The sequence below is a fragment of the Daphnia carinata genome, chromosome 10 (assembly GCF_022539665.2).
Source record: "Daphnia carinata strain CSIRO-1 chromosome 10, CSIRO_AGI_Dcar_HiC_V3, whole genome shotgun sequence".
Lineage (NCBI taxonomy): Eukaryota > Metazoa > Arthropoda > Branchiopoda > Diplostraca > Daphniidae > Daphnia > Daphnia carinata.
The window spans coordinates 7,262,915-7,289,143 of record NC_081340.1 but is presented as its reverse complement, the minus strand read 5'-3'; the positions used below and the strand labels follow the sequence as shown (position 1 = coordinate 7,289,143).

General features: G+C 40.9%; 9 protein-coding genes across 11 annotated transcripts; 6 read left to right on the top strand and 3 right to left on the bottom strand.

The window, feature by feature from the left end:
• Window positions 1-847: 847 nt before the first annotated feature.
• On the bottom strand, window positions 848-5,136 carry LOC130701107 (transmembrane protein 214-like). Of its 3 annotated transcripts, none has more exons than XM_057523064.2 (6): window positions 5,024-5,136; window positions 4,640-4,825; window positions 4,365-4,576; window positions 4,017-4,296; window positions 3,640-3,828; window positions 848-2,307 (listed from the first exon to the last, which is right to left on the bottom strand). In XM_057523064.2, the coding sequence occupies exons 1-6, from the start codon at window positions 5,118-5,120 to the stop codon at window positions 1,040-1,042; spliced, it is 2,232 nt and encodes a 743-aa protein (XP_057379047.2). In that variant the 5' UTR covers window positions 5,121-5,136; the 3' UTR covers window positions 848-1,039. The 3 variants fall into 3 exon arrangements, with proteins under 3 accessions (XP_057379047.2, XP_057379046.1, XP_057379045.1); XM_057523063.2 differs by having other exon boundaries at window positions 4,940-5,049; XM_057523062.1 differs by having other exon boundaries at window positions 4,903-5,045.
• On the top strand, window positions 2,410-3,506 carry LOC130701151 (uncharacterized). The gene is made up of 2 exons (XM_057523130.2): window positions 2,410-2,605; window positions 2,668-3,506. Exons 1-2 carry the CDS (start codon window positions 2,591-2,593, stop codon window positions 3,463-3,465), a joined length of 813 nt encoding a protein of 270 aa, XP_057379113.1. The 5' UTR covers window positions 2,410-2,590; the 3' UTR covers window positions 3,466-3,506.
• Window positions 5,137-7,661: 2,525 nt separating the features above from the next.
• On the top strand, window positions 7,662-12,908 carry LOC130701106 (sodium-dependent nutrient amino acid transporter 1-like). The gene is made up of 13 exons (XM_057523061.2): window positions 7,662-7,987; window positions 8,519-8,743; window positions 8,879-8,981; window positions 9,047-9,223; window positions 9,529-9,757; window positions 9,815-9,932; window positions 10,006-10,158; window positions 10,827-10,930; window positions 10,999-11,185; window positions 11,244-11,420; window positions 11,482-11,758; window positions 11,815-11,912; window positions 11,973-12,908. The coding sequence occupies exons 1-13, from the start codon at window positions 7,937-7,939 to the stop codon at window positions 12,252-12,254; spliced, it is 2,181 nt and encodes a 726-aa protein (XP_057379044.1). The 5' UTR covers window positions 7,662-7,936; the 3' UTR covers window positions 12,255-12,908.
• A 530-nt stretch (window positions 12,909-13,438) lies between these two features.
• LOC130701113 (sodium-dependent nutrient amino acid transporter 1-like) lies at window positions 13,439-16,625 on the top strand. Its single transcript, XM_057523071.2, has 13 exons — window positions 13,439-13,492; window positions 13,761-13,868; window positions 13,928-14,030; window positions 14,089-14,265; window positions 14,342-14,570; window positions 14,631-14,748; window positions 14,813-14,965; window positions 15,028-15,131; window positions 15,198-15,384; window positions 15,449-15,625; window positions 15,688-15,964; window positions 16,025-16,119; window positions 16,196-16,625. Exons 1-13 carry the CDS (start codon window positions 13,454-13,456, stop codon window positions 16,361-16,363), a joined length of 1,935 nt encoding a protein of 644 aa, XP_057379054.1. The 5' UTR covers window positions 13,439-13,453; the 3' UTR covers window positions 16,364-16,625.
• A 160-nt stretch (window positions 16,626-16,785) lies between these two features.
• Window positions 16,786-17,704, bottom strand: LOC130701383 (uncharacterized). Its single transcript, XM_057523339.2, has 3 exons — window positions 17,350-17,704; window positions 16,990-17,290; window positions 16,786-16,915 (listed from the first exon to the last, which is right to left on the bottom strand). Exons 1-3 carry the CDS (start codon window positions 17,684-17,686, stop codon window positions 16,813-16,815), a joined length of 741 nt encoding a protein of 246 aa, XP_057379322.1. The 5' UTR covers window positions 17,687-17,704; the 3' UTR covers window positions 16,786-16,812.
• Window positions 17,705-18,182: 478 nt separating this feature from the next.
• On the top strand, window positions 18,183-18,992 carry LOC130701166 (uncharacterized). The gene is made up of 3 exons (XM_057523145.2): window positions 18,183-18,268; window positions 18,374-18,785; window positions 18,850-18,992. Exons 1-3 carry the CDS (start codon window positions 18,260-18,262, stop codon window positions 18,897-18,899), a joined length of 471 nt encoding a protein of 156 aa, XP_057379128.1. The 5' UTR covers window positions 18,183-18,259; the 3' UTR covers window positions 18,900-18,992.
• Window positions 18,993-19,695: 703 nt separating this feature from the next.
• LOC130701381 (uncharacterized) lies at window positions 19,696-20,597 on the top strand. Its single transcript, XM_057523338.1, has 2 exons — window positions 19,696-19,704; window positions 19,770-20,597. The coding sequence occupies exons 1-2, from the start codon at window positions 19,696-19,698 to the stop codon at window positions 20,595-20,597; spliced, it is 837 nt and encodes a 278-aa protein (XP_057379321.1).
• A 1,805-nt stretch (window positions 20,598-22,402) lies between these two features.
• LOC130701122 (tyrosine decarboxylase-like) lies at window positions 22,403-24,992 on the top strand. The gene is made up of 10 exons (XM_057523086.2): window positions 22,403-22,609; window positions 22,693-22,806; window positions 22,890-22,941; window positions 22,994-23,061; window positions 23,145-23,381; window positions 23,435-23,534; window positions 23,615-23,786; window positions 23,848-23,938; window positions 24,001-24,174; window positions 24,246-24,992. The coding sequence occupies exons 1-10, from the start codon at window positions 22,409-22,411 to the stop codon at window positions 24,678-24,680; spliced, it is 1,644 nt and encodes a 547-aa protein (XP_057379069.1). The 5' UTR covers window positions 22,403-22,408; the 3' UTR covers window positions 24,681-24,992.
• Window positions 24,960-25,907, bottom strand: LOC130701164 (uncharacterized). Its single transcript, XM_057523142.2, has 2 exons — window positions 25,767-25,907; window positions 24,960-25,647 (listed from the first exon to the last, which is right to left on the bottom strand). Exons 1-2 carry the CDS (start codon window positions 25,767-25,769, stop codon window positions 25,147-25,149), a joined length of 504 nt encoding a protein of 167 aa, XP_057379125.1. The 5' UTR covers window positions 25,770-25,907; the 3' UTR covers window positions 24,960-25,146.
• Between the last annotated feature and the right edge of the window lie 322 nt (window positions 25,908-26,229).

Genomic DNA, 26,229 nt, shown 5'->3' with positions numbered 1-26,229 from the left:
CCATGTTACGTACCTATACTTCAACGGGATGCTTATAGGATCAAGTAAACATCTTCGTGGTTTAGCGGGATGCTGAGTCTCTCTCTTTTAATCTGTGAAGATGTACACAAACCTGAAAGAAAACAGAATTTTTTTTTATTAAATGGGTAGTAAAATTGTTAACCAAATAACTACATTGTTTACCTTATATCCGACGAAAATGTTTTTACAGTCCACTAATAAATTATTTAGATACACATTTCACAAGGCCATGTTGATGTTATAAAAAAAATAAGAGCTCGTTCGTGCCTTCAATGTCAGACCATTTATCAAGAATAAACAACCGAAAAAATTAAACGATATCTCGGTCTTTTCACAACGCTTCCGGTTTCCCGAGTCACACATAATAACATAGATTCTGGTTGCCACGAACATACTGTAAGCGCGTGTGAGTTTAATTGGCACGGCTTTTTATCTGCTTCACCTACAGCTGAACGTGCATGCCTTTCGTATTATAATTGCCTCCAGAGATAGCAATCCGTTTCGGTGAACATGTCTGTCGCCGTAAACTAGTAATACTACTTACCACCAGCCATTAACATCTTAACACCGATACAAAAAAAACCACTTTGTGGGTTGGAGTCTCGTTTGTCCCACTTACACCTGTGCAATTTTAAATACGAAATCCAGAAAATCGATAGACCTGAACAAATTTACCGTTCCGAAGAGTTCACAACGATCCAATATTCGAAGGATTGTAAATGCCCGCTCGCACAGGAATTAATAGGAAATGAAACGTCGGTGAGATATAGAACTTGTGGCCACCTAAGAAAAGAAAGAAACCTATGGGAAAAAATAAAACTGCGTCTTCCACCCCATCATATGTATTCCGCTTTCATAATCTGTCAAATGTTGGACGTTGTTTGCCGAACGGATAATTTCTTTTCTTAAAAAAAAAAAAATCATTGTTCCCTGAAGTGACATTTCACAACTAAGGACTTAAATGTTCAGAACCGAAAACAAAAGAATCAATTTTGAAAAGACCAACCGACATGGAAAGTTAATGAGAACACAAGCCGACAGCGTGAAGGGCTTTATGATACATGTCGTACGAGTACTTGAGGGCATGTTGAACTTGTTCTTTCTCCATAAACTCTGCAATCGTCTTACGCGCGCATTGAACGTAGCCTCCAGTCAGTTCAATAACCTTTACAGTTTGCTCGGCTAATTGCTGACGGTAAACGGCACTCCATTCGACGAATTTCTCCCAATATTGAGCACCAGCTTCCATTCCGAGTTCGGTGTATTCCATGGCCATCGCATAACCAAGAGCAGCTTTTTCTTTCGTCACCAAAACAAGGGCTTGATATTTCTCATCCGCTGCGCTCCAAATGCCTGGATAGAGTTCTTCTCCTTTACGATAGACTGCATTCTTCAATTGGATCATCCCATCGCCGACTTGAGCTAAATAAGGCTCGGCACGTTGGTGAATTTCTCCTGTTTTGCGATAGACCACATCTCTGAGTAGGACGAAACGATCTTCCGCTTCGGCTAAATAAGGCTGCGCGAGCTGATGAAGTTCCAACACTTTGGCTGTAATGCCAGAACGTTCAGCAGCTTTCCCCAGACGGCTATTGACAAACTGGCCATCGCCGTACACGCGTGTATCGTAGTACACCAAGTAGGCCAACGCAATCAACATCATGTAGTTGAGGTACTTCAGCTTCGACCCCGATCTGGTCGGCTTTTTCTTGTTCTTTTTGCTTCCCATCAAATATTCACAGAGTTGAATGCAGCCATTGAGACCCTGTTGGGGTTTGCCCGTTGGGGGATAAGTGCTGTTGATGGTCTGGAAGTGACTAAGCGTTGCTTGGAAATCTTGAGATTCACGTGCAAACATTTGTTCATTATCAGCGACCCACTGCAGGAAACAACTGGAAGAAAGTAAGTTGGAACGGTACTCTTTGCGCCAAGATTCGTATGAATGGGCATCAGCACGTAGGCAGCTGACCATTTTCTTGCACATATCAGGCCGGCCAGATGGGTCTGATACCAATTTTCGTAGATATTGCATAAACATCTTAGACGCATGAGCTGATATCATTGGTTGAGAAAGAGACTGGACTAATTTAGCCACTTCATTGCGGGCCGTTGTAGGAACTGTTCCTTGCTGAAGCTGCTCGACTAACTTGAAATAGTCGGCCACAGTGAGTGAATTTGCTAATGACTTCATGCTGGATGTTTTTGACGCCAAGTATTCCGCATTCTGCGCCACGTAAGCACAATAGTTTTTCGTGCTGATCAATGGGAGCATGGTTTCCATCCAAACTGTAAATTTAAATTTAAAAAGAAATAATCTGAAGTTATTTCCTGATTTACAGATTTTGGCAACATAGATAAATTTGGCAACTGTGCGGTGTTGCTATTTTTTTTAGTCTGCACACTTCATCGCTGTCACTCGTGGCTGCAGGTAGCAGAAAAATATGAAGAAGCAGGTGCTTTTACTTAAAGTAAGATCTTGTCGATGAAAATTCTCCAGAGCTAGGATAAGTGGGGATTATCTTCTAGCGACTGCCCCTTCTTCGATTTGGCTTTAAAATTGAGTACTGCCATGTCCGGTGAAACGGTATACGTAAATTTTCACTTCACTTATAATGCTCTCATCAATGGAATTCTTGATTTGTACAGGCATCTACGCCTCACGGCCCTCAAGTTTATCGCCATGGGCTGATATTAAAGTTTCGTTGGCTTGTAGAAAAAATGCCAGTGGATTATCCCATAATTTCACAGCCATTTCAATTCAGAAACGAAAAACTTTTCTTAGTCAGCTTAAATTGCACTGCTGGACAAGAGAGAAAAAACGACCAACCAGGCTTTTTACTCACCTTTACTAGTTCTAATCATCATAAAATCGGCATTCAATTACATAGAGTTTTACTGACACTGACTTGTCCTGGAATGACTGAATCTGACACTACTGAGATGCAACCGAAGCAAATAATGGAGGATGAACTTCGTAAAGTGTTCATTTTGCATACCGGACCTCTTCCACTCCCCGTTACAATCACATATTACATCCATGTCAACGAGAACATACCCAACTACCGCTATGAATTAGTAGACTTGCTCTGCATGGCTCAACTGTGGCTTGCTGCTCGGAAGAGACAGTATACAGATTTTGAGTTTTTAGTTCAAGGGAAAGTATTTCCTGCTCATCGAGCCATTTTAGCTGCTCGGAGCCCCGTTCTCGCAAATTTATTATCCCAGCCGGGAATTGACTTCCTTCGCATCGAAGACATAGACGCCTCTGTTTTTGAAGAATTCCTGCATTTTATCTACACGGGTCGTTTAACGACCTCTGCCAATGATGTCCAACTACTTGCAGCTGCTGAACGATACCAAGTAAACACTCTCATGAAGCTGTGCCAAAATGCCACCCAGGGATCAGAATCTAGCAACAGAATCCTAGACCTAACAAGCATATAGTACACCCCACCCCCCCCCCCACACTTCCCGTTATTTGGATTTTTGAAAACATCTACGACCTACGTAAAAGGCCTTCAATTTTTCTTTATGTGTGTGTTCACTGCGTCATTCTTAATACCTCATGTCACTTGTTCGCGGGAGTTAAGAGAATTAAAATAAATGGATTTGTTTTACCTTGAATTCCAACTCGACTATCCTTGAACGACGATTGTGCCAGGACCCAAAGGATTGAGAGCGTAACAGCTCTATTGCTTTCATTGGCTGCAAGGAACTCGTTGGCATGAGCGAGATGTGCCAGGACTACGGTAGGCCTGTGGAAACTTAGAAGCTGCAAGACTATTTTTGTACCGGATACCGACACACCTACATAAATGAAAACTCTAGATTAGATGCTGTTTCTTTTACTTTCACATGCATAAGTATATTTTTTATTTCTTTTCATTTACGTTCGCATTGCCCAATAGCCTGCTAACCGGGCTCACAGCAAATGCTACTGCTACTCTATGATGTCTAAGGGTAAATTTTCAAGTAATGGTAAATTATCAACTTACCTCTGTTCATGTCACTTGGCATCGTGATGAGGCTTTGGTCAAAGAAGGCGCTCAATGCCTCATCATCACACGACTGTATTGTTGAGGTGATCAGGGTTTTTAATTCTGACGACAGGACGCTGGAAGGATAGTCGCGCGACTTCCCCGAGAAAACAGGATCTAGCTCTGTACTTGTGTGGTTGTTCAAGTAAGAGGCGAGTTCTTTCAACCACAACAAGCGCGAGCCACTGAAGCGGGCTTTGACTGTCGTCATAGCTGTGTTTAACTCTGCAGTGTTAATCTGAAAAACAAAGTAATTTTCTATGTCTTAACAAGGCAAAAGTTCAATTAACGTAAGTGGCTTTTTACTTGTTTTAGAGCTTCAGGAAGAGATTTGGGAACCTTTTCCTTCACAACTTCTTTGGATGGTTTTTTCTTCACAACATCTTTATTGACAGTAGTGCTGGCTGCTTTTGGTTTACTTTTCGACGCAGGCTTATCAGGAACACCCAAAGCATCTTGCTTTGCCTTAGCTCGTAGTTGTGGGTCCAATAAGGCATATTTTGTGTCCAATGGTGTAACTATTCACAAAAATGTTAATTTCATTTAAAAACTTAATTTTGTTATGTTACAATTTACTTTACCTAGTTCATCTACTTTGATGATTGGTTTAGGTGCAGCACCAGTTTTTGTTCCAGCTCCATTCATTTTACTTGAAGCAGTTTTTCCCTTTGGTTTGCTGCTTGTTTTCCCACCAACCACTTCCCATTGACCCGGATTTTTATGTTCATCATCGTACATGATTTCTTGATTCAAGACGGGAAATGTTTCTGAAAAGGAAGATTTTGAAAATGATATGCGTAACCAAAACGTTGTCTTACAGTTAGAGAATGAAAGAGTGCGGTACCAAAGAGAAAAAAGAACAATCAAAAATCTGCGGAAACCGGTTAAGTTGGAGCGTTAGCTGAACAAGATCGTCTGCAGCAGCTGTCAAAGCTAGTGAGACTCGAGTTTAGTCCTTTTCTTACCTTTCAAACGGGAATATTTTTTTTCAGTCGTCCACGTCAGTCGTTCGGGATGCCAACAGAAACACCATCTAGCGGTAGGTCGTATAACTGAAATCATTTAGACAAATTAAAAATAGAAAATTTTAGTGCAAAAATCCATTCTTGTTCTAGGATAAATTATAATACTACTCATTTATAAATATTTTTTTCAAATAAGTTAAATATTCGACAAAAAAAAAAACGTTTTAAGAATATTAGATTTGCTCCTGTATAGCATCCATTCTTGGTACGGTTGCACCACCGTATGTGCGACACTTCGATACGATGTTAATTGGCAAATGTTAAGGGAATGAGTCCATCATATCAACTGCTGAACTTTCGCAAAAGAAAGCAAGGAAGGTGTTGGCATAAAGTGACAGAAGTGGGTTATCTTGCATAAAGTAGTCCAGCAATGCCGACACTGACATAGAACCAGTAAAATGTAGGCAAATACCCAGAACGTGAGGGAGAAATCTTCATCCAAAAAAATGTAAGTTTAATCATGACGTGTAAATACGAAGTTACGGAGTAACAAATTGCTTGGTAAGTAAATCGTGCTTATAATAACGCTGTTACCCACCTTTGCATTATTTTACATCGATAAAATTGGCTTTTGAATCAGAAAAGTTTCGAAATCAGAAAGAGAAACAAACGATTTTTACTCACCGAATTTGATCAAAAAGAAAGTTCCCGAGAAAGTGACTCAAGTGAACATTTTTACGTCATTATTATTTGTCCTTAGCCTCATACCATGTAAGCCACCCAATCACATATCGCCTGCTTCAATCGCCATTTTTCGTTTCCGGCCATGTTTGATTCTTTTCTCATCCATTCTTCTTCATTTCGACTTCCTTTCTTGGATGCCGCTTTCCCTTTAGTCTGGATAATTGAGGAGGAATTCTTTTTTCTTAGGAAGAATCAACGGAAAAAGGATTTCATCTTCAGCCGTTTACAACAATGTGAAATTTGACACGATACAAAAAATCGTTGGCCTCAGAATAGGTCCACGTTTCCGACTAGTGACCAACTTCAGTGAAAGATGTCCCTAAACACAATTGCAGCTTGCCATGTCGTCGTAACCAGGTATAACGAAAGACTTAATTGTGGGTATGGTGTTATTAGTTTGTTTTTACTACATAGAAAGGTGCACTAAATAAGGCGAAATAAAAATGCGGAGAATTGCATTGTCACGTAAAATTGTTGTGAACTGGACTGACCGATGACGATGGATAAAAAGCAACAATGGCGTCCATTTTGATTGCAATTTATTGCCTTTGACATTGTTCCTTTTTTTCCTCTACACAGTAACAGCCAGCAATGAGGAAGTCTTTCTGTCTCTTTCCTTCAGGGTTCAGTTTCATCCATTTTTATTTTTCACAAACATCAAGTACGAACGACCCCAGAATATTTCTGGTACGTTTTGGGTGCAGTGCAAGAACCACAGAGTTGAGATCCTGCCTGTAACTAATGAAAGGGTGTCGGTTACCGAAAAGAACGCGCGAACGAGAACCGACCGTGATGATGATGAGTTAGTCACGAAAGGCGAGATAAACCTTGAAAAAAAAGGAACCACACACAGAATGGCAGAAGCCAAAAAAAAAAAAGGAAAAAAAAGACTGGAAAAAAAGGAAGGAATGCACAACACGTTCAGTAGTGATTGTTTTGAAATACAGTTTTGCGGTCAAGTGAAAAAGAAAAACACGGTCATAAGGTCGACATGCCAGATTCCCAAATAAGGAATGTTTTTTTCTTCTTTTTTTTTTGCAGAAGTCGTCAAATTTGCATACTCATCATCGCGATGCTGCCCAAGAATGAGACCTTAAGGGCTGAAGAACCAACGAGTACAACATGAAGCGACATGGCAGTGTAGATGATTTTAACGATGGGATAATATCCCTGACCTGTTTCAGCAACTACTAGAATGAAGGTAAGCGTCTGCACTCCTTTCTCTTCTTTTTTGACCCCCATTTGTTGTCATTTTTACCTGTTGAAACAAACCTATGGGACCACTTGGGTCCTTTACGGGCTGAAAAGGTCCTGCAGTTACAACAAGTCTTTTATTAAGAAATTTTGCGCCAACGTCAAGTTCAACGAACGCGTGTCTGTAAACAATGTGCTACTCTAAAGCCAAAAGAAGTGGATTTCCAAGAACTCTTCTTGTTGCACTCGCAACGGTGCCTTGTGCGTTAATTTCCAACCCTCAAAAAGGGTCACAGTACCGCATAGGTCTACCCCGTTGTCGCGACAGCACGACATCAATGACAGAATAATTTTCCTTGATGGTATCGATTACGTGTGGTTAGACGGTTCGTGCCGTGAGTAGAACAGTGTGCTCACGTCCAAACCTTTAACGCACGGTTAAAAACAGTAAAGGTTTATGATTTTATAAGCACGCGGTGTATATAGACCGATGCATGCTATACCATACGTGGACCCTTAGCGTACTAGAAGAAAAACGATGAGACTTGAATAGTCTTATCTACAAAACCCATGCCGCCTGGATAACTATACACAGAGGTAACTGCTGGAGGCCATACGAAGCTCTGGAGTATAGTAGTCTCGACGAAGAAGAAGAGGAACCGAAGAAAGGAGCTATTGAGGAATAGAGAGAATGAAAGAAAACGAAAGAGAACGAAGAAGAAAAGAGAAACCGAAGAGGTTTGGCTTCTATATACGAGGATGTACAACATATCCACGCATGCTGATGAATAAGACCGCTCAGAGTGCATCTAGCGGTCCTAGTTCGCGCTCACGCTATACATACAGCCCAGTGAGGACAGCTTTTGTTTTTCGGTGCTATAGTTTTTCTGAAAAAAAAAATTTACGCACTCGAATTGTGACATTTGACGCGTGCCCTTCTTTTGGAATTCGTGTAACTTTGCGAAATAGAAAGAGATGGTTAAAAAAAGTAGCGGACCTGGCCCAGAAGAAGATGGCCAGCGCACGGTGAGTTTTTTTTTTTTTTTTTTTTAACCAGATACAAAAATATGTGTATTGATTGGTTATCAGTAGTTGCTAAGCTATTAAGAGAGAGGCTTCATCGGCTATGAATTTTGTGCACACTTAAATTCCATGTCGTAAAATCCGCTGACGGGATCCAAGACGGGTCAAAAATCCAAACCGGTTTGATCGTCTATCTTGATTTGTTTATTGTCTGCGTATAACAATTCGGAGAGGAAAAAAACACGCTAAGAGAATAACACGAACCTTTGCGTGTATGTATTTTACCTAGTCATCTAACATACGTAACTTGCACTGTGCGTGAGGACAAAAGAAGTTAGGAATGTGAAAAGAACGCATTGAGATAATCAGGAGAATAGCAAAAATTTTTAGCTGTTCGTTTCGACTGTGTACATCAAAAAGCTTGCGTGATGTAGGGCGTTACCTATACACACATCCGTTGATAAGATGAAAACATTTATAGGCATTGAAACGATTTTGGTTGTTGCCATGTGATTATGTTTTTTTATATTGTAGGCTCGAGAATTGGGCAGAAGTAACACGGCCTTCGAAGAGGATGATAACCATTTTTCTTCAAGCCCCGTTCGGACTCCAGCGAAAGTTCGTCAACGCCAACAAGTCCGCTCTGCCGAAGCGCTTGCCAACGAGTTCAACAATGCCGCTTTTGTACAGGACGATGACCAGCAATCCATCACTCCACCACCGCCATATCCCTGCGAGGCTGCCACTCCCGATGGACAGGTACAATATAATACAGGCGGGGGGGAGGGGGGGAATGGTTTTTCGATTTAATCAAAGAACGTAAAGTGTGAGAAGTAAAACATGCAAGCTATATTTAATTCGTTTTCGTATTGCCAAAAAAATTATGGAAACTAGGTGTCGCCAATGGCAATGGAGGATGCAAAAACCACCGAAAGAGAAACATGGGGCAGTCCATTAGAATTTTTGCTATCATGCATCGCGATGTCTGTCGGTTTAGGTAAGCACGTGCAATGGTTTCGAAATTTCGATTTTCAATTTCGTATTTGTTTTCGGCTACATTAGGCAACGTTTGGCGTTTTCCTTACACGGCATACAAGAATGGCGGTGGCGCGTTCCTCATTCCTTACATCATCGTATTGCTCTTCATTGGAAAGCCACTATACTTTTTGGAAATGGCCATGGGTCAGTTCTCCAGTTATGGCAGCGTTAAGGTCTGGGAGGTCGTCCCCATTCTCAAAGGTAAACAAATTTAAAAGAATCACAATCAGCTTTAAAACAAATAAAAAATGGCCCTCATGGACAATTTACCTGTTTATGGCTTATCGTATCACTGACAACATACCTGATGACCTCACCTACCCATTTGCAACTAACAAGAATCTTGATTCCCAAACAACAATACCTGTTTTATTATGACGATTTGAAAACCGAGGTCATTCAAGTAGTGACATCTTTTCTTAGATAAATGGATGGCGTATTCTTGGAGTTTATTTGCAACAAGGTTCTTAAATGTTTATTTAAATATATTTTTTTTGGCCGTCCAGGTGTCGGATACGGCCAAGCACTGGCGACGTGGTTCGTTGTGACCTACTACTGCGTTCTCATCGCCATCACGCTCTTCTATTTTTTCTCGTCGTTCCAGGCCATTCTGCCATGGACAGTGTGCAACACGAGTTGGCTCTCTGCCGACAATTGCTACAACAGCAGTGCAGATACCAACTTGACATCGTTCAACATTTCCGGACTCAAATCTTCGTCTGACCTTTACTTCAAGTATAAAATTAAACTTTTCGAAGAGCTTAACAATTAATTAAATTTCTGCTATTAAAGTGAGGAAGTCATCAAGAAAATTGACTCGATCGATGATGGAATCGGTGTGCCCGATTGGAAACTGACCCTGTGTCTTCTTCTGGCATGGATTCTCATTTGTGCCATCCTCATGAAAGGCGTAAAGAGAAAAACGTTTCACTTCATCGTCAATGGTGTTCAACTGATTTTTGTTTTGTCCATTTCTTTTGCAGGTGGCGTCGTCAGGCAAAGTTGCTTACTTCACTGCTCTTTTCCCGTACGTTGTCCTAATTACGTTGCTCGTTCGAGGTGTGACTTTGGACGGAGCATCCGATGGCATCCTCTACTTTATACGACCTGAATGGTCAAAACTTCTCGATGCAAACGTAAGTCGTTATTGATTCGTTTTATTCCAGTTTTTGAAGTATTATCTCTATTCGTCGATCATTCGACCGGCACTAAAGTTTCATCACATTGCCCTTTGTAATTAGCGCAATGGTAGAAGAGAAAGCGAAAATTCCTATGTGAAAAACCACAAAAGAAAGTAAAACTTTGAACCACAAATCTTACCTTAATCGCCTCACGGATATGGCCAGGAGGCACATCTGCTAATTGTCTGGTGTTTTTTTTTCCACGTTCCATATCGCTCGCATTTATTTCCCCGTTATAATCTACCGTACTTTTCCTTCTTTGATATCCCTACACCAAGTTACGCCCCATAAGAACAGGTGATGTCTGGGGTAGAGGCAGTGATCTATCGCTGCATCTTGTTTACTTTCTCCTGACCGTCTGTACCTTTAAGGGTGAGGGTTAGTTATTCTTGCCCCAAGGACTTGTGTTGGGGTAGGTTCGAAATGAAACTTGAAAACAAAAATAGAATTAGCTTTTTTTTTTTTTTTTTTAAACTGGGACAGCATTTATCAGTTGGGGAGAAAGCCGTTTTCTTCCACATTGAATGATATAGCTGTTAAGTTTGAAGTTAAATGAATTTTCAATCAGATTATGTGCTCCTTTTGTTCCACATTCTAAATCTTATTCTAATTTGATTATGCAGACGTGGTATGCAGCCGTAACGCAGTGCTTTTTCTCCCTATCAGTGGGCTTTGGTCCGATCGTCATGTTTTCCAGCTATAATCCGTTCAGACACAATATTTATAGGTACTTTTTTTTATTCTATAATTGGTCGTTCAATTATTAACCTAACGGTTGATTTCAATTGTCATCAGGGACGCGGTGATCATCAGTTTGATGGATACGTTCACTAGTTTCCTGGCCGGAATCACCATATTCGCTATTCTGGGCAACTTGGCTCACGAGTCGGGTAAAAGCGTGACGGACGTCGTTTCTGCCGGAACCGGATTGGCATTCGTCAGCTACCCCGACGCCATCGCTAAATTCCAATACGTCCCTCAAGTAATTCAATTACTTTTCACGTTCTCTGAGCTGTTTTTATAACAACTTGGTTTTTCAGTTTTTTGCGGTCATGTTCTTCTTGATGTTGCTCACGTTGGGTATCGGAAGTGCCGTATCGCTAACCGGCTGCGTGATTACCATCATTTGCGATGATTTCCCTCACTGGAAGCGATGGCTCGTGGTCACGGCCATCTGCATTATCGGATTCGTTTCGGGATTGGTTTACGTCACTCCTGTATGAACACTTGATAAAAACTATTATTTTCACGCTTCTATATCCTCTTGCTGGCATTTAGGGCGGCTTGATCATCCTGGACATTGTCGATTATTTCGGCGGCGGTTTCATCATTTTCCTGATGGCCACCATCGAAACGATCGGCATTTGCTGGATCTACGGACTCAACCGCTTCGTTCGCGATATCGAATTCATGCTGGGCATCAAACTCAACGCGTACTGGAAAATCACCTGGGCTTACGTCATACCTGCCGTGTTGGTCTTCATCTTTTGTTACGCAATGGCAACGTATACGCCATTGAAAGAAGGCGATTACGTGTACCCTGCAGTTGCAACAGGTATGCTATGTTTTCTCTTTCGAAATTGACTGTGTAATTAACATAATTTGCTGCAGGTGCTGGATGGATTCTAGCGGCGATTGCCATCCTACAAGTTCCCCTGTGGGCAGCCATTGCAATCTACCGACAAAAGAATTGTACTAGTTTCTTCGAGGTAAAATATTAGAAATGCCATTACTTTAATCATTCAATAACATTGAAATTTGCCTATCAGCGGATTAAGAGCAGTTTGAAAGAGACGGACCACTGGGGCCCTAAGAATCCGGCGCACCGACTCGAATGGAAGAAATTTCAGCTAGAAAAGCCTCATCATCATACGAGCTATTCTGCTCGGCTGTGGTATCCAAAAGTGCCGTCTCGAATGACGTACGATGTGTCCACGTTGACGGTGAGCAACAACAATCCCCTCCCGACCAAAGAAGCGGGTCATCAACGTCAGAAAGTGATTTCAGCTCCTCATTCGCGCTCAACATTCGAAAATGAAATTGCGGATTAAAACAAAGCGACGTCCCACGATGTTGAATCCTTTTCAATTTTTTTCAATGAAACGAATTTTTTTAAAATTCATGTGTCCTTGTTCTTTCATTTTATCGTGGACTATTGTACAGTTAATGTCCTTGATCGTTTTACTATACACAGAGATTAGCGGATTTTGGGGGATAAAAGAATTGCTGGGCCATCAACTAATTATTTTTAGAAAACCGGATTTCATCACGACTTGTTTGCTGCCATCGCAAGTTGTACCAAGACTCCCGCGTGAAAAAGAAGGTAATAAACCTTGACATTTCAAGCATAACCATATCTTCTTTTTGTTTTGTTTTTTCTTAATTAAAAGGTACGTGAGACAGGAGAGGTTTCGACAGACGCAAAACATCTCCTATTAAGACGCTGACTTCCGGTGGCTATGCAAATATCGTCACGACGTACCGGAATTTTCTTTTCGGAGGAAATGCGTTTTACAACTGTAACAGGTATATGTCAAAGGAAACATAGGGCAAGCCATCGTGGAAACTTTCAAGGGAAAAACCCATCTTACTCCTTTCGAGGTGGGTTTTTATGCCAACCCGACGGCCATGGGGTCTTCCCCAGTTTATGCTAATGCAATGACGCATCCCAAGAAAGTTCATCCTTGATAACATCTGAAAGAAAACCTTGCATCGCTCACGGGAGAAACGAATCAACATACGGAGAGGCATAAAAAAAGGTTGGAGACATTCTCTTTTTTTTTAATGTTCAAGGGCGACCGTATATTTTGCATGCCATGTTTGAAAATTACCTTGTTTTTTATTTTTTTTTACCAGAGAAAATGGAATACCAGACACAAATCTGCTATTTCCTACCTGTATAATCTTTTTAGTAATGTTCCAGGATAATTATTATCAAATAGGGGGAGTAGTTACAAGAACAGAGAACCAGTTTTTGGAAGCGAATGACGTACATTTATGCAAAACACTACGTAGATATGGACCAGAATGGCTCTAGGCGTTCAAGTGAAAATCCCGCGAGTGAGCAATGCGAAGGTTATGTCGTATATATCAGCAATAGTCGCGGAACGAAGACAGTGCACGGTCAACCCTCGAGTGCAACAGTTTTCATTTGCTAGTCGCTAAGGTAACAACAACGAATTGTCTCCTGCTTTTTTTTTGGTGCAACCGTCACGCTAACTTTATATTGTTTCCGTGAAAAGTCAGAATCATGGCCGTTTCGAATACGAAGGAGAAAACCACAAACAGGGTTCGTTTATTTTTTCATCCATTCAAATCCGCTCGATCGAATCGTTATTCAAATATAAATGTCACGCATAACTAAATAGCGATCTTAAACTTATTGTTCGTTCGCCCAATTTTTTTAAAACCGGATTTCGAAAGCGTGCATTGTTGATGAATGGCGGGACCGCCCGGATGTCAAACAAAATAAAACTAAAAATGGGAAAATTTGTCTATTTTTTGGGAAGGAATTTAGCACTACGTAAAGCATATCCGTTATTCTACTGTTTGTTTAGGAATCGTCTCAACAACCTCTCGGATTTGCCAATTCCGGATTCGTTCAAGACAATGGATTTGCTTCCAGCGTTCCTGCCCCTGACCGAACGGCCACGTCAGTTATTCAGGTATTTAAATAGTTCATTTTTTTTCCTAAAGCGGAAATTATTTAAACAATGTGAAACAGGTGTCGCCGATGGCGATGGATGACGGACAAGCGGCTGAGCGGCAGACTTGGGGAAATCCGGTCGAATTTCTAATGTCTTGCATTGCCATGTCTGTTGGCTTAGGTAATTTTAAATTTTTCAAACAGACATCAAATGATTCAAATTTTTTTTTTTTTTTAAGGTAATGTTTGGCGTTTCCCTTATACTGCCTACAAGAACGGCGGCGGAGCGTTTCTCATTCCTTATCTGATTGTTTTGCTTGTTATTGGCAAACCGCTCTACTTTTTGGAGATGGCCATGGGACAGTTTTCGAGCTACGGCAGTGTCAAGGTCTGGGAAATGGTCCCCATCTTGAAAGGTACCCCCCTTCACTTCGGAAACGACGTTTCACCTTCCGTAAATCCTCAATTAATTATATACCTTTGAAACAATAGGTGTGGGTTATGGTCAAGCGCTTGCGACGTGGTTCGTTGTTACTTTCTACTGCGTTTTGATTGCCATATCATTGTTCTACTTCTTCGCATCGTTCCAAACGGTTTTACCTTGGACGGTCTGCGATCTTAATTGGGCCTCGTTCTCGACGTGCTACAACAGCAATGCAAACTCCAATCTGACTGATTTTAACACAACTGGATTCAAATCTTCGTCTGACATCTATTTCAAGTATGTAACACATAGTTTTTACTTATTTAACGAAATGTAATTCGTGAATTTCTTATGTAGCGATGAGGTGATGAAGAAAATCAGTTCAATCGACGATGGGATCGGATCGCCCGACTGGAAGTTGTCTCTCTGTTTGCTTCTTGCGTGGATCATGATTTGTGCAATTCTAATGAAAGGGGTAACGTAGAGCAGTCTTATATCTGTTCTATCTAAAATTAAATCAATATCTTGAAATAATTAAGGTTGAATCCTCAGGAAAAGTTGCCTATTTTACAGCCCTCTTTCCATATGTCGTTCTGATCACTCTGCTTATTCGTGGGGTTACATTAGAAGGCGCCTCTGATGGCATTCTCTATTTCATCAAACCTGACTGGCCAAAACTCCTTGACGTCAACGTACGTATAATGCTACTACATTACATAATGGATTGATATACAACTGCAATAATTTGCAACAGACTTGGTACGCTGCTGTTGGACAATGTTTCTTTTCACTGTCGGTCGGTTTTGGTCCGATTATTATGTTTTCCAGTTACAATTCGTTCCGACAAAATATTTACAGGTAACAGTAACAATATGCAGATTGTTCGATTTGATTTAATGTATTTTTTTCCCCCTGAACATTCAGGGATGCTATGATTATTAGCATCATGGATACGGCGACCAGCTTTCTCGGTGGTGTCACAATCTTCGCCATTTTGGGCAACTTGGCACACGAGTCGGGAAAGAACGTGCCTGAAGTTGTGACCGCTAGTACCGGGTTGGCGTTTATTAGTTATCCAGATGCCATTGCAAAGTTCGAGTACGTTCCACAGGTATATAAACTACAAATTTCCAAAGCTCTTTGCATCCTTAAATTTACATTTTCTTTTTTAAAAGCTATTTTCGGTGCTTTTCTTCGTAATGTTGTTGACGTTGGGAGTTGGTAGTGCAGTGTCGTTAACCGGTTGTGTCGTCACCATTATTTGTGACGATTTTCCCCACTGGAAACGTTGGATTGTCGTCACAGTTGTGGGCGTCATCGGATTCTTTTCGGGATTAGTCTACGTCACCCCCGTAAGTCTCTACAATCGATTGAAAACCAGTTTCGCAATTGAAATTTTTTTATCTGCTTAAAGGGCGGTTTGATTATCATGGACATCGTCGGTACCCTTGGAGGTGATTTCATCATCTATCTCATGGTCGTCGTCCAAACGGTCGGCGTTTGCTGGATCTACGGACTGGATCGTTTCGTTCGTGACATTGAATTCATGTTGGGCATCAAGCTAAGCGCCTACTGGAAGATCACTTGGGCTTACGTCATTCCGATTGTGCTCATCTTCATCTTCAGTTACGCTATGGCTACCTACAAAGCTCTCAGAGATGGAGATTACATTTATCCTTCAGCAGCCACCGGTTCGTTCTTTGCCCATGTATAGCAATGGTAATCTTTTATTCAAATTTGGCTGGTTTCAGGCTTTGGCTGGTTTCTGGCGGCATTAGCTCTACTTCAGTTACCTTTATGGGCTGTGTACGTCGTTTACAAACAAGAAGGATTCACTGTAATTGAGGTACTTTATTGAGCAACGTCGACATTCCTTTTAGTTTGAGATTTAATTCGGTGTATTATGTTTTGTATTAAAATAGCGGATCAAAAATAGTTTGAAACCGACCAAAGATTGGGGACCGAGAAATCCTGCACATCGTCTGGAATGGCACAAAACCCAAAATCCTCAATACGTGAAGAGTTACGCTTCCAGGATATGGGTGCCCATACTCCCTCGCTTTTTCCCACGACTCTTTAATCAGGATTGATCTTACTGTGATAAATCAATGAAAGACTGTCGATGACACACGTTAACGGCGTTTGGTTTATCATAATTTTTATTTTTATACGCCGTTCCCAGCTCTTTCGTTAATGCCCAAGTTGCTACTCTAATAATCGGTTCCCGATTCGGTACCTATATATCTAATGGTACAAATATTTAAGGCCATATTTCACCAACGAACAGTGTTAAGCCGATCACTATTGAATTTCTAGTTTCATTCGATATCGTTATGTTTTTAACCTTTATCACAATTCATCAAAGTTTTCTAACACGATCATCAACGTTTATGCAAATGTATTCACATTTTTAAATAGCCATTTTGTTTTATTACTGCATTTTTCGCTGTTACAGCATCACAGTTGTCAAGACGTACATTGCATATATTAAAATGTTAAATAATTAAGGTACTAGAAAACCAGGGTTTTCGCTTTCAGTTCAGAAACAAGTGAAGCTGCTGCAGTCTTGTCTTTCAATCATGCTCGACTTGGCTGCTTGGAACACTTCTTTCCATTCGGTAGGTACTAGTGTTTCGGCGGCTCTACAGAACGATCCACAAAAGATGAAATTTGTAAAACAGAATCAATTTTGCACGCTCCCAAAATTTAAACTTACAGTAACATCATGTCACGACCCTGAATAGAAGAAGGTATCAGTCCCCCTGCGAGACAGGCGGCTTTCAAACGACATCCTTCACGACCCAAAGCGGCCCCCAAAGCAGCAACTCCGGCCGGAATAAATTCCAACAATCGCTGATCGTCCGTTTCTTCTTCCGGAGTTAGTTTTGTGGCTAGTTTTGGAAGTTGAGGTTTTTCCTCTGGCACAACTGCTGACTCAACCGCGTTGATTGGTTTCCTTACCTCAGTGTTATTATCAGAAACCGGCTTTTCTGTTGTGACTTGCTCGACGTTGATTTCTGGAAGGGAAGCGGATCAATTAACATAAAAAACCGTGCATATTATGTTGATTACTTACTAGTTTGCTGTTTAGAGAGCCGATTGGCTGATCCATTCGCTAGACGAGATTGAGGAACAGGGAACTGCTTATGCAATTTAGGCGGTTGAACGGCCACGTCCGTTTGTCTGATCGTTGGTTCTGCAACTGCTGGCGGTGACCAAAGGCTGGGCATTGCAGGTGCCGGGTTAGGTACAGTTTCAGTTGGCATGAAAGCTTGGGCTGGAAGACGTGGAGTATAGTCTGGCTGGCCAGGCCAGCCAAAGTTCGTCATGAAGCCTTGAGGAGCACAGTGGGCCGGACTGGCAGTCAGAACCACCAGCGAGGCAAAACAGAAAACTAGTCTTTGAATCGCCATATCTAACACTTGATAGATGAACGTTGTTATTATTCAAGTAAAATAAGGTTTTGATGGTGTACACGTGTTATTCTTGAATGGATAAAAACTGAATGATGCTGTAACAGTGTGAAGCGGCTTTTCTTATACCCGTTCTGATCTGTGAAATCTCGGTTACCACGAAACAGGACATTTAGTTCATATTTAAATAAATCAGGTAAAATTCTAGGAAGTATAAGACTATGCTTGTGCTTTAAAGAGGAAATACAAATGAGTTTTTGGAAATTTGAGATTGTTTGCATTATCACACACTTTGGCTTATCAAATTAATAAGCTGGTTTTTAATTGACTATTTAATCAAAGATTAGTTAAGATACTTTGGTCAGTACTTTATTATTAAACGAAAATTGTCACGTGCATTTTCTGTAAGACCTTCCCGACGGCGTATTAAGGGGGCGTATATAGTTCAGAAAAGGATGGGTTCGTATTTTTTTGGTTTCATTATTTTCCACCTGAGGTGACAAATGTACAGTGCCGTCTCAGGTATAAAAGCCGCCCACACTTCCACCAGCCTTCGTTCTATCGTGCTCAAGGATGGCCAAGGTATGAAATTAAAGTTTTTTTTTCTTTGTGTTTCACTTTCTTTCAATATTTTTATTCTGTCATCATATTTCGTCACATTTTATTAATATTTTGTTTTTAAAATAGACTGTTTTGCTAGCTGGTCTTCTAGTCTGTTTTGTTGGGCATTTGTTCTCTGTGACTGGACAAGGTCAGGAACAACCTGTTCCGGATGTTAGGCAATTTTTGTATGCTCCAATGTCCGCCCTGGGTAGCGAGGTCGGGGCAGTCGCACCACCAGCAGTAGTAGGATCTCCACCAGTGGTAAATCCATGCCAATCGTTGGATGCCCAGTATCCCCAACAGCCTTGTAGTCCACTTCAAGAGCGGCCAAATCCTGCGTACTTGCCTGTTGCAACTCCAGCGCCTGCTTATCAACCACAAGCTGTACAGACGTTACCACAAACTATGCCATCAGCACCTCTACTTCCTCCAATGCCAAATGTCTACATGGATTACAATCGCTATCCAGACGTGAATAACAAACAACTAGCTGATGGTATATTTTTTATATTTTTTTTTAAAGAAAGTTTATTAACTACGTGTTCGTTTCAAAAATTCAGATCGAACGCCAATCACGCCGGAAGATGAGGTGCCGTCGCAATACATATAGTGATTTTTTTAAATGCCATAAAATCGTCTCGTGATATTTGATTAATTGTATGAATGTTGACTGATTCTTAAAATATACGACAGATTATCTTAATACGGCCTTCATTCAATGTCTTTGTTGAAGAATTCGTAAAGCTTAGAACAATCAGCAAATGCTCTATTCTAAATGGATTTCGTCCCGTAAACGCAAAATCTAATACGAATACAATCGTTTGACATGAAGTTAAAGAAAGTCTTCAGAACGTAGTTCTATAAACAAAGTTCTTTTTTCTACAACTATAGTTCTTGAATGGTAAACTGAAATTTAAATATAACAAGGAGAGCAGTTGAACATTTAATGTTATTCATTTATTTGATTTATCAAGATGTATCTGATGAATGCTAAGTGAGGAATTGGAAAAGCGTTGCGCGTTTTAGGAGACTGGAACGCGCAGTGCCTGAGACCTCAACCGCCCATTTAATACAAAATTACGTATTTCATCAGTTGTAATGCGATTAAACGTAATCATCAAATTGAATTACTAGTGATCAACATTAATCCCGTGAACAGACAGTGTCAGCACCATCCTTGATGGTATCAACGAGTTCCTAGAAATGGATTCGAAATTTCCCAGATTCTATAGTTCCACCTAAGGATTTCATCAACGAAAGGGTAATTAATTTAATGGTTTCTTAGGAAAAGGTAATCAGTTGATTCACTTGCGTCTATAAAACAAGCTGAACATGTAACTATATTGTCATTCAGCAGCTATCCTCCTTTTCAATTTGTGCTGTCTCTCTTCTGTCCGTCCATTAGGATGTTAAAGGTAATAATTAAATCCGCAAACCAAACTCATTTGTTCTTATTTCAATCATTTTTTCTCTAATCTAGATGGAAATTTGGCTATGTTTTTCAATTGTTACTTGTCTGGTTGCACAACTGAACGCTGCCAAGGATTTCAAGTCTCCCTCAAATACTTACAGCAGTAACAATTTCAACAACAAAGAAATTCTAAAACCTCCAATGGAGTTAAACATCAACTTCACGTTCCCCGCAAACGGATTGCCACCACTGAAATTGAATCTCGGCAACGTGGCTGCATTCCTAAAAGAAAACGGCAATCTGGGATTGCCATCCTCTGGCAAACCAATCAAGAAAACTATCATGGTAAACATCACGAACCCCAACAAACCTAAAAATCCCATTCCGGCGGAAGTCTTTCATGCCGGTTTGCCCCAAGGATTCCAAATCCCTGTTAAACCTGTTGAGCTTTGCCGTGATTTCATCGTGTCCAAATGCAAAGATCTTTGCAAAGTTTCCCAACGTATTTGCCATTCAACGTGCGACGGCCGGGAGGATTGCGTTAAGATCTGCAAAGCGACTCAGAGCAGTTGCGCAAAGTTCTGCGATTCGACGTTCGTTGCCGATGAAGAGGATAAGGGCGATGGACAGCAAATGGTGGGCATTTTATTGCCAAAATGCCTTCGAAACTGTCGGAACGACAAGTATTGCACGTATCAATGCCACGATACCTGCCATGCCAAATTAAAGGAACCAGCTCCTTTAACTAATGTTTTATCGACCGTTCCTGTTAGTTTGCCGGTAATATCAAGTCCCTCCATGATGGCTGGTCTGTCTATTGCATCAAAGCCATCCAAGGGTGATTCAATTGATTTTGGGAAAGAAGACGATTCCGAGACCAGTAAAGAGAAATATTAAGAAACAAATGAAAGGATTTCATTTAGTTTGCTGGTAGCTATTGCCGTTTCAATCATATTTAATATTTGTTTAATTTCTGTCTATCCAAATGTGTTTGCTTCTTTTTTAACCGCAACATGATTACACGTGAATTACCTCACGCGAAATTCTGTTATTAATCGGTGGTCCAAGGTGTCTAGAAACCCGTTACTTTCACTGCGTGTAGGAACGTCTTTGAGAAAGACACCCGAAGGACGTGTGATTGATGGTTTACCTTATACGGGCGGTTACGTAGAGCGTACATTAAGCAACGTTGGCGTACGTAAGACCACTTGAGCAGATCACCGCGTTCTCGATGGCTGCTTAAGCGAAGGCTAAACTCATTTAAATTGCCTTCGTCCATACCCGTACACTTTGCGTACCTTTGAGGCGACAGTCCTACGTAAAATGGAGGTTCTTCGTGCAAGGTAACTCATCCAATTGCCAATTGGTACGTATTCTTACTGTATAATTTCATATTGTACTTCAGTTTAATCGAACCGCTGATTAAAGTCCATTTCCTGCATACGTAAGATTAACATTGGAAAAACCCCAATCTTAGATTCACCTTCTGTGGTGCAATTTTACTGTATATAACTCACTCGACTGCATTTTCTTGTTTCATTTTGGCGTGTGAAGGTTCAATAAGAACATTTCGCACACATAATTATGTAGGACGAATGACAATGAAACCACCAATCGGCATCTTCCGTAATCACGACCCCGGAATGTCTGCATTTCCCTTATAATGCGGAAATTAAAAAATTGCTAGCAAAAATCGTTGATGTATGACACTATATCTTTAATGTATATCGAAAGTAAACCCTCCCCATCAACCTTGAATTTTGTTTACTTTGTTTTCATTCTAAGCAAAAGTTAATGACAATTTAATGATCTCATTGTAAGGTGGGCATGGTATTGCCACGAGGATTTTCCGTTTGGTTTTCGTAGCTTTTCCTTCAAGCTCGAGAGGTGGGGTTATCTTTTTTCTAACTCTACCTCTTTTAGCAGGAAAAAGGTTAGGTAGGTCATTACGTTTATAAACGGCAGGATGTGTGGCATCGATTACAGACAAGCTCACACAGCAGTCTGAGAATGTCGTTAAACGTGGCCTTTCTTGTTGCCATGTGTTCTGATGTTTTCATTCATCGTGATCAGAAATGGCCAACATCGTCTTGTTTAGGAAGTCCGTAAGTGGCCCATGCACCCAACCTTTCAAACGCATCGAAATCCTGGTACATCGGGCACTGCCCTTAATTTTCTTCTCTTTAGAAATCGACCTGTATTCTCTCATCACGCGTCCTAACGAAACCTGTCAGTTACGTAATCTAATACGTCAGTCTCATTATTTCCTACCTTGATTTAAATGCCAAATATTGCACTATTAAAGCAATTTCGCACAAATGACAGTATTCTTATTTCTATCTTGCATTCAAATTGGTTTATCTTCAACCACAAGATCCCTCATTGTCCAATTTTTTTTCATTTTTTGGTTTTGCTGTTTTTGGTAAGCCCGCCTTCCCGTTCTCCTGCCAACCGGTGTACTTCTTATTAATTACGGTTTCTTTGGCAGGCTTTCTTGCAGTGCTGCTCTAGATGGCTATAAAAGCTCTGATTCCTTCAACAACCGGCAGTAGGCATTGAGGAGTGTGCAAATAATCGTGAATTACCATAGGAGCCCTTGTGACTTGTGATTGCGTAATGTCTAAGAATATAACAATCAATCTAAATAATTTGATGGTAACACTTCACTTTAACCAAAATTAGGCCAAACATCAAGGAAACAACAAGAGATGGATAGTGAAGAATTCCGCCAACGTGGCAGGGAGATGGTAGACTACATCATCGAGTACATGGAAACCATAGGAGAGAGACGTGTGACTCCGTCAATTGAACCGGGATATCTGCGTGAAATGATTCCCAAAAACGCACCGAAAAAAGGTGAAAAGTGGAAGGAAATCATGTCGGATGTCGAGACTAAAATCATGCCTGGTGTAAGTGCAAGCATTTTGTTGTGCATCGTTAATGGCTGTCATAGTTCGCTGGTTTGGCATTACATTGGTTTTGATTGCGATAGGTGGCCCACTGGCAGCACCCGCGGTTTCACGCTTACTTTCCATCGGGTAATTCGTTCCCCTCCATTCTCGGTGATATGTTATCTGATGGAATTGGGGCAATTGGTTTCTCTTGGGTAAGCATAATGATCGCAACTACTAGCCCAATAATTTGATTGTCAAAGCGGCGTTTTAAATTAATTTCAAACATCTTGCACAGGCCGCCAATCCTGCATGTACTGAATTGGAGACTATCGTTCTTGATTGGCTTGGTAAATTTTAATTAGCTTCAAAATTTGGATTTTGATTAATCTTTTAATGTAGGTCAAATGATTGGTCTTCCGCGCGAGTTTTTATCCTTTTCAGACAACAAAGGTGGTGGAGTCATGCAGGTATTAATGTTTCTGTGTGTTAAGTAACGACAAACTAATCGGAAGGTTGAATAACGCGATCTCTTTTGAATGGCTCCATTTAGTCATCAGCTAGTGAATGTGTGTTGGTATCTCTACTAGCTGCCCGTGCCCAGAAAATAAAGGAACTTAAAGTTCTAGATCCATTCACTGAGGACGGTGTCCTGCTATCCAAGCTAGTTGCCTATTGTTCAAAGGAGGCTCATTCGTGCGTAGAAAAGGCTGCAATGATTGCATTTACAAAATTACGCATTCTGGAGGCAGATGAGAATTTATCTTTGCGTGGTGCTACGTTAGCCAAGGTATTTCTTTAATATTTTCCCTTTGATTTCAATAACGCATTTGATATTTGCAGGCTATAGATGAAGACCGAGCTTTGGGCTTGGTCCCATTCTTCGTGTCAGCGACATTAGGAACCACCTCTTGCGTCTCGTTTGACAATCTGGCCGAAATCGGCAAGCTAAATCCTCAAAATCCTTGTTATCTTTGACAACTAATATCCGTTGCAATCGTATAACTTTTTTTATTTCGATAGGTCCGGTTGCTAAAGAGGCTGGGGCATGGCTTCACGTCGATGCTGCTTACGCTGGCAATGCGTTCATCTGCCCGGAATTCAAGTATTTGATGGAGGGAATCGAGTACGCCACGTCATTTAATACCAATCCAAACAAGTGGCTTCTGACCAACTTCGATTGTTCCACTATGTGGTTAGTCTTCATCAATATCTATACTGTTATACGAAGACGTAATTGATTTATCTAATCACAGGGTAAAAGATCGTTTTAAGCTGACCCAAGCCATGGTCGTCGATCCGCTATATTTACAGCATAGCCATTCCGACAAAGCTATAGATTACAGGGTAAATCGAAAATATTAATAAATTTTTGAATCCATACTCATGTAGCCATGCATTTTTTCCAGCACTGGGGTATTCCATTGAGCCGTCGATTCCGTGCCCTCAAGCTGTGGTTTGTCATCCGCAATTACGGTGTGGAAGGATTGCAAAATTATATTCGCCAGCATTGTCGTCTAGCTAAATGTTTCGAACTCCTAGTCAAAGCTGATGAGCGCTTCGAAGTTTGCAACAATGTTCGGGTATGTTATGCTCAACTTTTCTACCAGAAAAGGAGTTAGGGAAAGTAATTGTTGACCTTGATTTTCTGTAGATGGGATTGGTGTGCTTTCGAGTCAAGGGTGAAGATCAATTTAACCAAAAGCTGTTGGCTAATATCAATGCTTCCGGTAAACTGCACATGGTACCAGCTTGTATTCATGGCCGATTCGTCATTCGATTCTGCGTGTGTGCTCAAGATGCCAAAGATTCTGACATTGAGTACGCCTGGAAGGTTATCAGTGACTTTGCCACTGATTTATTGGATGGGAGATCCGAGGATAAGAAATCTCAGATTGCAATGACTAAAGTAGAAGCGAAGGACGAGGATTTCGTTCAGCATGTGGAAAATTTGGAGATTTTAGAGTTGATGGATTTGATGGAAAAAGAGCAATTTCCTACCCAAAAGAATTACAGAAAACCTGGAAGTTGGTTTAAAAAATTAGGAACACGAGTCAGAAGAATGGTAAAGAATTCCGATCTTCACTAAGTGAGTGTGTTGGTATTGTAGTGAAATTTCAGATAATGTACACATGCTCATGATAATTTCATCAGTCGATAAATCTAATCATCCAGTGTAAATGCGTTTTGCCATGCAAAACGCAAACAATTTTACTTCGGTAGTCTCAAGTCCCTAGTTTCTGTATTGATGTTTTTCTTTCAAAATTGAAAAATTAGTCCAATGCTCCTAGAAAATGAATGAAAACCAGGAAATGTGAAAGTCTTCCTTTTCTTGAAAAAAACTAGAAATTATGGAAAGACAATAAAATATTTGCTGATTAAAGTGTATGTATTGTTGAGCAAAGCGAAACAGTAAAAGGGCGATAACAGGAAGCGTGATAACAAAAATCATATTGGTAACAATTGAGTTTGTAAAGTCAGTTTCGGAATCAATTTTGCTGTTCTTGGTCAGTTTTTCAAGTGCTTCGTAATTCTGATGTAGATGGTTGAACTCTTCACTTATCTACATGTGGTATATGTGGGGGATCGTTAGGAATGAATGGTGTATCGGGGATGTGTGGTGGATCGTTAGGAATGAATGGTATATCGGGGATGTGTGGTGGATCGCTATGAACAGGTGGAGAAGAATCTGACGAACTGCTCGTAGAATAGTAGTACTGCGGTTGGTACGATGGGCGGTATGCAGGGCGGTAATAAGAGCCGCGATTTGGTTGGTTGTATTGGGGCCTCTGATAGTAATATCTCCTAGTTGGTGCATAAGATGGAGTATATCTGGGGTAGTGATATCTTGGGTAGTAGTAGGTTCTCGGCTTGTAATAACGACGATGGAAAGTCTCCGATGCGTCCATGGCGTTCTCTAAGGACGAATCGTCGGCCGTAGCAATTGCAGTTTCTTCCATTTCAGCAATACCAGAAACTTCTTCATCGTATGTGGCAACGTCGGCCAGTACCAGAGTTACCAGCTGAATTAAGAGAATTATTTTTGCCTTCGTGAGCTGCAAAGAAATGATCAACGTTTAGCGCCAAATGTTATGTTGAGTAAAAGTATAATTGCTTCACAAAAGAAGTGCGGTTTTTTGAGCAAAATACGTAATATCTAATAGTTTCTTTTTACCATTTTAGCTGGAAGGATATCGACGGAAACCAACGAAAGCAGGAATTATCTCCTTCGACGCTGTTGCGACAAATGCATAAAACCCTCTTCTTGCAGAGTTCTTTTTATACACCGAAGACACTACTATAGTGAACTGAACTAACGCGAAATCTATGTATTCCCTGAGGCTGGCAAAAGATACCGAGGCGGAACGATGCATCTAGTTTACCTTTGGCAAGGATACAGTTAAACGTCATACAGTTTATTGGGTACGCGTACCTGGTAGAGATACAGACCTTTAAGAGGACTACGCGGTTACCATTAGCTCTCTACATCCGACTGGTACCGCATGGTACGACCTGACGTCCTCGTTCCAAATAGTTTAACTAGGAAATCGGGAAAAGGGACTTCCCTGTAGAAATAAACTGCCATCCCCTGCAGGCCAATCGAATGGTGTGCATCAATTCAATTCTTCGCGAGAAAC

Excerpts from the sequence above, each read along its gene's own strand:
- LOC130701122 (XM_057523086.2), top strand. The coding sequence starts at position 22,409 with ATGGATAGTGAAGAATTCCGCCAACGTGGCAGGGAGATGGTAGACTAC. Across the intron at positions 22,610-22,692 it reads AGACTAAAATCATGCCTGGT|GTGGCCCACTGGCAGCACCC; the intron begins GTAAGTGCAAGC and ends TGATTGCGATAG. Across the intron at positions 23,535-23,614 it reads TGACAATCTGGCCGAAATCG|GTCCGGTTGCTAAAGAGGCT; the intron begins GCAAGCTAAATC and ends TTATTTCGATAG.
- LOC130701113 (XM_057523071.2), top strand. The coding sequence starts at position 13,454 with ATGGCCGTTTCGAATACGAAGGAGAAAACCACAAACAGG. Across the intron at positions 14,749-14,812 it reads GTGCAATTCTAATGAAAGGG|GTTGAATCCTCAGGAAAAGT; the intron begins GTAACGTAGAGC and ends GAAATAATTAAG. Across the intron at positions 15,385-15,448 it reads AGTTCGAGTACGTTCCACAG|CTATTTTCGGTGCTTTTCTT; the intron begins GTATATAAACTA and ends CTTTTTTAAAAG.
- LOC130701106 (XM_057523061.2), top strand. The coding sequence starts at position 7,937 with ATGGTTAAAAAAAGTAGCGGACCTGGCCCAGAAGAAGATGGCCAGCGC. Across the intron at positions 10,159-10,826 it reads CAAAACTTCTCGATGCAAAC|ACGTGGTATGCAGCCGTAAC; the intron begins GTAAGTCGTTAT and ends TTGATTATGCAG. Across the intron at positions 11,421-11,481 it reads GATTGGTTTACGTCACTCCT|GGCGGCTTGATCATCCTGGA; the intron begins GTATGAACACTT and ends GCTGGCATTTAG.
- LOC130701166 (XM_057523145.2), top strand. Across the intron at positions 18,786-18,849 it reads TAACAAACAACTAGCTGATG|ATCGAACGCCAATCACGCCG; the intron begins GTATATTTTTTA and ends TCAAAAATTCAG.
- LOC130701107 (XM_057523064.2), bottom strand. The coding sequence starts at position 5,120 with ATGATTTCAGTTATACGACCTACCGCTAGATGGTGTTTCTGTTGGCAT. Across the intron at positions 4,577-4,639 it reads CATCAAAGTAGATGAACTAG|TTACACCATTGGACACAAAA; the intron begins GTAAAGTAAATT and ends TTTTGTGAATAG. Across the intron at positions 4,297-4,364 it reads TTCCTGAAGCTCTAAAACAA|ATTAACACTGCAGAGTTAAA; the intron begins GTAAAAAGCCAC and ends TTTGTTTTTCAG.
- LOC130701383 (XM_057523339.2), bottom strand. The coding sequence starts at position 17,686 with ATGGCGATTCAAAGACTAGTTTTCTGTTTTGCCTCGCTGGTGGTTCTG. Across the intron at positions 17,291-17,349 it reads GCTCTCTAAACAGCAAACTA|AAATCAACGTCGAGCAAGTC; the intron begins GTAAGTAATCAA and ends CTTCCCTTCCAG. Across the intron at positions 16,916-16,989 it reads GGTCGTGACATGATGTTACT|AGCCGCCGAAACACTAGTAC; the intron begins GTAAGTTTAAAT and ends ATCGTTCTGTAG.